General features: G+C 35.4%; 1 protein-coding gene across 1 annotated transcript; it reads left to right on the forward strand.

Annotated features, from left to right (window-relative positions):
* The first annotated feature begins 6 nt into the window (after positions 1-6).
* LOC149774373 (uncharacterized) lies at positions 7-7,157 on the forward strand. The gene is made up of 2 exons (XM_089945357.1): positions 7-131; positions 4,227-7,157. Exons 1-2 carry the CDS (start codon positions 113-115, stop codon positions 4,694-4,696), a joined length of 489 nt encoding a protein of 162 aa, XP_089801483.1. The 5' UTR covers positions 7-112; the 3' UTR covers positions 4,697-7,157.
* The last annotated feature ends 2,338 nt before the right edge of the window (positions 7,158-9,495 follow it).

Genomic DNA, 9,495 nt, shown 5'->3' on the forward strand with positions numbered 1-9,495 from the left:
TGTAACTACCTCCCCCGCATCTGGTCCTGAAGACATTTTTGTTTGGGTAATTGGACAGACAGGATTTAAGGGGGAGCCAATTCGTCTAGGACATATCTGGGAATCCCATTACATGTCATTGCAACCCATAGGTAAGATTAAAAATAACTTATATTTATATTTAGTTATATTGACATCATTATGTTGAGCATTAGAGTAATTAAGTATTGTGATACATTTTGAGATTTCATGTTTTATTTGAATAATAATGATTTCATTGTCACACTTCCGTGCAATATAGTTAAACTCATCTTGAAGGAAGACCATCTAAATCTGACATCAGAAAGTAGTTTCGTGAGACATGCAGTCTATCAGAGACATCATGTGATACTGTACTCAAGTCATGTAGTCCTTCATACAGTTCATATGTCACAATGTACGCAAGACATGCAGTCTATCATATAGGTAAGATGTCACATTGTGCTCAATACATTCAGTCTATCGTAGAGATCATGTCATAATGTACTCAGTTCATGCAGTATATCATATAGATCGTGTCACACTGTACTCAATACATGTAGTATCTCATATAGGTCATATGTCATACTATACTCAAGACATGCAGTCTATCATATAGGTCGTATGTCATAATGTTCTCAAGACATGCAGTCAATCATATAGGTCATATGTTATACTGTATTCTAGACACTGAGTCTATCATAGGGATCATATATCATGCTGCTCATATCATAATTGACCCATCTATGAAATGACAAAGATGAGTAACATAATGCATTCGAAAGAGACAGTACACATCAGTAAGTATAAGGTATATGTCAACTATTACGAGACCTGTTATTTGTATATCAACTATTTAGCAGGAGACAAGAGCATGTTTAATGTATCATGCAAGGTTGTCAGATAATACATGCATTGGGAGAGCTGTCTTTGTATATGGGCGTGTTTGAAGACAATGATGGTGTTGTGTGTGATGGAAGACATATATGGTGTTGTGTGCTTGTTTGCAAACAATAATAATTTTGTATATTAAAGAAGACAAAATACAAAATTCGCATTGTAGATTAAAATTCATGACAGTCATATAACCCATTGTGAACTGAGTGAAAAAGTATCATAAGATTAAAATGAGCATCATGTTATTCATTGGAATTTCAACTGAGCCAATAGCCGACAATATTTGTATATTTATTTTTACTTGATTTATTGTTGATAATTCCAGGATTTCTTAGAAGTTCATTTTAATGACTTGATAATTCACTGCCTTATACATAGTGTTGTATTCATCAAAGACTGTTATAATTCACCGCTCGATTAATCAGATAATATTGATCCAGTTACGGTTATCTTCTTCCAGTTGATACAGACGTAAGATCACTTACTAGTAACTCAGAGGATACTAATGTAGAGAGGTAAAACTGAAGCCCGGGATAATATATTCTTTACTCGTAAATTCAGCAGAGGTTGTCCACCTTGGAATACACATAAACAAAACATTATTTGAGACTGAATGATTTTTAGCATATTACACACAAAAAGACAATCCATATGTATGAAAATTATGTTTTAGAAATTTTACATCCAAGAAATACAATGCAAATACATGTCTTTAGAAATTTTACATTCCTTGAAGCATGCAATATGGATAATTCCATATTGCCCCATCTGTGGCTTTGCCCATTCCTTTTATGTTTGTCCAAATATATTGGACGATTAAGAATTACTAAAATCACTAAGCGTCTTGCTTTAAATATCAGTCTCATCTGAATAAACTGAATCGTGATGGCTCCTTTGTAGACATGAATCATGTTGATGTTTATGTTTTTAGTTTAGACTGTTTTTATAACGAGACAGGTTACCATAATCATGATTCTAAACCATATATATCTTTGTTGAATAATATAACCCTAATGTCGAAAGGGATTTAAAAAATATCTTGCAAGTATGACTGTACCAATATCCATATAATAGCCTTTCAGTTGACATATTAACATAATGATATTGACATTAGCATATTATCATGATCCTGTCAAGGTCTGTGTTATTATATACTGATCAATTGTTCAATCTAAAATGCATTTGTGCAAACGTATTGCAAAACTTTACTGATGGTCCCCTAACATATGAAAGATGCTTTCAAATGGTGCTAATAAAATAATTAGCTCATTGTTGACACATCTCAACACCAGACATGTTATGGGTTTGTATTCAGGCTTGTATACCTGTAATGTGCATAATGTAGACCTTTTTACCTACAGAAACTGATGGTATAGCTAGTATGGTGCCACTGCCTTCTGCCAGTAAATTTGAATTGAACACAGAGACAGTCTCGCTCAGCTAGACTGGTGACATTGTTTTGTAGATTCATATTTAACAACGGAACTGTATAGTTTAAATAATTGGTAATTCAGATAGACTGGCGAAGCTGCCCTGTGCCATTAAATTCATATTCAATACATATTTTTCTAGTTTAACTAGACTCGTGTCACTGCTTTATGACAATAAACTCATATTTATTACAGTGACTGTCTAGTTTAGCTAGACTGGTGACACTGCCTTCTACCAATAAATTATATTTAACACAGTTACTGCCTAGTTTAGCTAGACTTGTAACACTGCATTCTATCAATAAATTCATATTTGACACATAAATAAACGTTAACCATTTACACCAAATGTAAATAAAAGTATCCGTGAAAAGTGATTTAGAAACATGTTGATCACTTTTGAAAATTTCTTATGAAAATAAAGGTAAAACAAACCTAATGAAATCTTCTAAATAGGTTTCTCGTTCTCTCCTCTCATACACCATTGGAACCAAAGAAAAAGAAAAGAGGCTTCTCACCTAGTACAATAATGGATTCAAATATAAAGCAGGGTTCTCCTTCTTATGTTCAGTGCACCATTGGAAACTATAAAAACAGGATTTTCATCCAGCACACCATTAGAGCTAAAATAAAAAAAAAATCATTCAGTACACAATTGGAACCACTACCAACATGCTTCTCATCCAGTACACCATTTCGACCAAATATAAAAGAGGTTTCCCTGTCATCCATTACAGATTAGGAGCAAGAAATTTCATAATGTTGCCTGTAATCTTGAAGAAATTGTATCATACTTCCATGTTGTTGCCTATAACCTTGAATTTCCTTAAATCAGATTTCGGTGTCGGTGCATATAACCTTAACGAAATATTATTAGAGTACAATGAACTATGTAAAATGGACATAATACAAAGTCTGGCAAATAGTTTACGTAGGCTTTTGTTCTTACAAGACTACATAAGCCAGGTAAGTAATATCAGATACAATTGGGCCTCTTGTTTGCATACTAATAGACCTTAAAGCCAATTAACACATATATGAAAGGTGAATGTAAATATTACAATGCTATTTAAGCCAGCTAACACATACATAAATGTTGTATTTAGATCACGGGTCTCAAACTCAAATCATAAAACTTCATAAGCCACGTAAGTGGTATTAGAACCACATGGCTCTCTTTTGCATAGACTAGTATATTTCAGTGCCTATCAACACATGTACAAATGCCAGAATACGATTTTCTCAAACAGTCCTGTTAAATTCCTAAACATCGTGTGGAAAATTTCAAGTCCATACTTTCTTATTTTGAAATCTGGATTGAATGACTGTCATAGACATATGTCATTCTGCTCTTATTTCTATAAACATAAAGTTAAGACCAAAATCCAGTTGTGCTTTCAATATCGTCTGAAGTGATTTTTCATTATAGTTGGAATCACGAACATAGGTTTTTCTTTACAGTTGTTTCCGTCATCTTATTTGTTTCAGAACATCATATATATGGAAACATATCAATGTCATAAATTCGTAATTTAAATATGGTTTGCATGATACTGCTCTTTTTTCTATAAACCTTAACTTTAATCCCGAGAGCAGTTGTAATGTATGAAATACAAGTAATGATTGTCGTACAACATAACGTGTCTGTGAACAGTAATGACCATGTTTTCTCAACACAAACATAAGCTTTATAGCACAGTTTGGAAACATTTTATAACTATGTCAAGTAATTATGCGGAAATGTAGTACACAAATTGCAATTAGCAATACATTTTGTTTAATCTTAACATAGCTTTACAATTGCTTTAATCTATTAATCTTAAGTTAGGCATTTCTCCTGTTTTAAAATATTGGAAACAGTTTAAATATATTTTTAAAACATTGTCATTCTTTGCATTTCAGTACATGACAGTCTTGTGCCAGTCCTAGAGGGCAGTTCTACACCTGCTGCAATAGATGTTTCCACCCTAGGCCCAAAACCTTTCCCCACACCAGATGCCACAGCTTGTTCCATGTCATCCCCAGCAGCTGGTCCAACTGTACCTACAACATATAATACAATGCATTTGTCAGCATGTGGCCTCAGGCCGTCAAGAACAGCAGATGTCGTGCAAGTCCCAACATCCATTTCTATAACAGCTGATTTTATACAAACAGAAACATCCAATTCCACAACAACTGATGTCATGCATGCCCCATCATCTGGTTCTAAACCATACACTACTGCTGATCCTGTGTCAACTTCAACTTCCAGTTTCATAGCAGCTGGCCTCCTCGAAGCCCAAACATTAAGTTCAATAACACCCACAACTACTGATTCCATGCCTGCTCCAGCATTCACTTCTGCGACTGTTAGAGCTGATGAAATGTAGGCCACAACATCTAGTTCCACAAAAACTGATGTCATGCAAGCACCAACATCTGGTTCTACACCATTCAGAATTACTGGTCGCATACCAGTCCCATCTTCAAGCTCCATAGCAGCTGATGTAATTCAAGACCCACCTCTGGTTCCCACCATCTATACCCAGTGGTCATATGGCATCCCCGAAATCCAGTTCCATACCAGCTGATGTCACGCAAGCCCCAACAGTTGATGACATTGACAAGCTCATGCACATTGCATGTATGTTGGTAAATATTGGATCCAGGGTCCTTAGACGCGTACGGCATCATCATTCAGTCACTGTCACACACACACTGGACCAGTATTTTGCCAATAATAGGACAGTTAGTGACATTCTTAAGAACTGAAATATGCTAAATAACTCTCAAATGGATGTTTGGTTCCCACAAAGTGGAAATACCAACCTAGGAGAATACGCTTGTAACTGCACTTCTCAATAAAATTGTATCTACCACAAGTCCACATGAACTGAATTTTATACAGTTTTTCAGAGATGAAAGCAATATAATATTTGCTCATGCGTAATCAGTCGTGGATAAATGAAAATGATTACTATAAATTTTGGAATGACATCTGCACAACACTGGTGGCTCTAAGTAAACAATGTGGGAACCCATATTCTGAACTTGAAATATCAGGAGAGATTCAATGCATCCATGTGTCAACAGTTCAAATTACCTCTTTCCTTGATACACTACAGACACACCCCAGAAGGACTGAAACTCTTGAAACACTTGTACTGGCTTTGGAACCGCTCAAATGGCCTAGTGGTTAGAGCGTCCGCTTCGGATGCGGGAGGTCGTGGGTTCGATCCCCGGCCGAGTCATACCAAAGACTTGCAAAAATGATACTAACAGCTGCCTCGCTTGGCGCTCAGCATCAAGAGGTTAGTGTTAGGACTGGTCGACCTGGTGTGAAGAAAATGTGAATGAGTGGGACATCATGTTACATGTCTGCGGCATGATACCCCAGTGCTAGACGTCACTATAAACTGCCACACTGCAGACATCGTAGTGATATGACTCAAAAAATGTTAAAGCTACGTTAAAAATCCAAATCACATCAACAACTGTACTGGTTTTCATTTCAAGCCACTCTCAAGAATCAAAGAAATAATCTGATGACTGTGACTCGAAAATATCTTCATAGAGTATCAAGAAAGAATCAATCAGTATGGAAAAGCTACAAATGATGTCCACAAATCAGGATATTCTATCAGCATGGAAAAGCTATTTACAATGCCATATGATGAATTAGTATGTAAAAGCTATGGACAATATCATTGAATCAATCTTTGTGGAAATGCTATGGATAATGTCATATAATCAGTTAGTATGAAAATACAGCAGACAAAGTCATGGAGACAGTGTACACGTGTATGATTGCACAAACATAAGCTCCATCCATGTGGCATTCTTATAGTAAATCATCCCACCACATTAACTTGAGGTTTTGCCAAATATGATTGCAAGCATTTTTACAGGTTGTAAATAATGTAAATATTTATCATGCAATGTTGTGATTATTACTTCAGATTTAATTGTGAACCCTTTGATAATGATTCCAGATAGATCATGCGTTTGGCTTCAGAACTAATTATCAGGCTCGGATCAAGAGTCCAGATATGTTGAACCTAATTGTTAGCCCCATCATCTGAATTTCAGATATATCAATATTATGATTTCAGACCTAAGTTTATGTCCATGGATCTTTGATTAGATTTGTCATTATTATGCACTCTGTTTTTGATGATCATATGAATGTAATATGGGGAAGAATTATTCAGAGTAATCTAACTTTACACCGGACATAGCAATGCATTATGATACGGATTTTTGAGAGATGAAAGGAATACAAAGTTGTGATGTAAAAAGATTATTTCTCATCAAAATCCTAGTTTCATAATCTCAACATTGGGTGACTGCATTTACACCCACAGCATATAAAACAATGTATCCTCTAACCTAATGCAGAGACTATGATTGGTTACACTGACCTATCAAATGACTACATTCATTATTTAAATGTTTGCTCAGTTTTGTTAATCACTGAATATGTACTTACATGTTTCCGGACAAGTTTTATAACAAGCACGATCCTTGTATATCAATGAGATGACAGTGCATCTAAATATCGGGTTTAGTTGTCACTCTGATTTAGCTTTGATCAGAGTTGAAGCATTGTCATATATCAGTAAGATCTTGCATAGACATATATGATCAAAGCAAAATTATGTCATCTAGCATCTGATTGTCAAAGCTTTTCAAAACAGTAGTTACTCCTTTCATTTTTTTCATTAGACTCTTAATCAAAGTTGTTAAATAGTTATATTACCAACATAAGTTTGATTATGAAAGATCTACACATACTTATGTAAGTTATCCTGCAGTAACAATTGAGATCTCAAATTAAATGGATGATCTGTATCCAATTGGCTGAGTGTTACATCTCAGAGATGTCATTTTCCATGTAAGTGGATGAATGTGTTACTTCTCAAAGACTGCATGTCCCATCTGGTTGAGTGTGTTATGTCTCAAGGACTATTGTCCCATCTGAGTGGATGAGTATGTTACTTCTCAGAGAGCACATTTCCCATCTAATTGGCTGAATGTGTAAATTCTCAGAGACTGGATTTTCCATTTAGTTTACATAAAACTTGATAAGTAGGTTATATTACAATTTTGTTAAGTACAGGTAAGTATTTGTATCGTGAAGAACAAATTTCATGCTACAATAAACTAGGTTAAATGAACATGATTTTTAATTTAGGAGTTCATTTGCATAGGGTTATGTTGTAGGGAACATCAGCATAATTTCCAATTTGGGAGTTGGTTTTCATAGGGTTATGCTATGTTCCATCATGAATACATATGCCTATATATTAAGGTGTTCAACTGTTAAGCTACTAAACCAGGTGAGTAGTCAGGTTGTTTCAGCCCACTGAGTTCCCTTTCATTTGAAGTTTTCTTTCTAGGTCTTTTTTCTCTGTTAGATACATTGCCTAATAACATCAACATTATGGAAATTACTTCTGCTACCTCCAGAATCGAGCAGTCCAATAAATTTGAAATGGTCTCTTGTTTATACTTTGTGTAGACAAAGGGGACTAACTCGTACATAACACCTTCCCTTAACCAGTTCAGTAGTGTTCCATACATCTCATATCATCCTTTTAACTTTGACCGCAAACTGTCAACAGGCCTCTGATGATCTGTCGATTTCTGATTGTGTATGTTAGCCATCGAACGGGGTTTTGTTTCTACATGGACAGTTAGGTTAGTCAGACAATGACACAATATAGCACATAAAGTTTTGGGTATTTTGGTGATGGATATGTGTTGCCACTTTATATTTGTCGCAAGATGAAGCCGGGTTGGGACTGGATTAGGGAAGACGCCCAAAGCAACAGTGCAAATAAGATATTTATTTATAAACGCAAATTACATATTAACAAAATTTGACACCATTAAAAACAAAAAGATAAGAAAAATTATGAGGTTCCTAACATGGAACTATCAACAACAAATAACTCAACGAGAAACACTCAAACATGAATTTAACAAATGGAATTTCAAACAAACGTAAATTAAGTCCTATCACCGATCAACAAAATAAAATTATATGATCTACACCCCAATATAAACAAAGTCTTGAATGTATTGTTCATATAACGATATTGAACTGCATGTAAATTTGAATGTATCGATCATATAACGATATTGAAATGCATGCAAATTCGCTCAGATAGCACTAAGAAAAATAACAACATGGGACACATAACATATATAACTATCGTCGCGCCCATTTAACTCCGGTTCCACTCGCTCTAGTCAATGGTCAGAGATGCGCCCACGCACGGTCAGCCCCTCTTAGTCTGTTGAAGGTTCCCTCGAGATCCCTCACATTTAGTACAGATCCGATGCTCGCGAAGCCCTGGTCCCTCGCATCGAGAAAACCAGTACACCTTCTGAACCAACGTCACCAGACAAAGCGTACACGTCACGAGAAACCACACATGGTTCTGTGACTCCACATCAAACCATGTATAAGGCAGCTAAACTTATAACAACTAAACTGTGTAGGACATATGACACGGTTAAGTACTTCTGCATTGATATATGTTGCGCATGCAAGCACATGAATTCGTTACCCATTACATTAATCGTTCAATGCATGCAGCGTATAATTAAATTCAATTTGTCTGTTCCGTTACAACAAATAGCTAACTCGAACCAGACTATAGTATTTCTAATATGGTGTTGTACTCTGTTATAATTTAGGATAAATTCAAAAACATCTAAAGTATAAAACAATTCTGTCATATAAAACAAACAGTAATAAAGAATACTTAAATTGCATTACCTCTGCAGCTGGAGATTCGTTCCCGTAAAGGGGTAAGCTTCATGACAAGACTCGACGTAATGTACCATGAACAAAATTAAATCAGTTTCAAAGCAGCCACAACAAATTTCATATCTTACCCTTAGTGGAATGTCTCCAACTGCCAAACAATTAAACATCCAACATCCAACATCCAATGTTACCGCTTTGGTTGATAAGTGCGTCCTTTAGAAGTTTACACAATCATTGAAGAATGTGGTAATAGCTGGTCACTAATCACAAACAATCAAGGATCTGGGTAATAACAAGATCTTTTTCAGCAAGTCAATTTCTGGCCACCATTCTCCATATTTTTACAGGTTGCACAGTAAAACCAATCATACAGCTGTTAATTGCCTTGATAAATATATCACTGCCACAATT

The sequence above is a fragment of the Sinohyriopsis cumingii genome, unplaced genomic scaffold (assembly GCF_028554795.1).
Source record: "Sinohyriopsis cumingii isolate HCF-2022 unplaced genomic scaffold, ASM2855479v2 utg000273l, whole genome shotgun sequence".
Lineage (NCBI taxonomy): Eukaryota > Metazoa > Mollusca > Bivalvia > Unionida > Unionidae > Sinohyriopsis > Sinohyriopsis cumingii.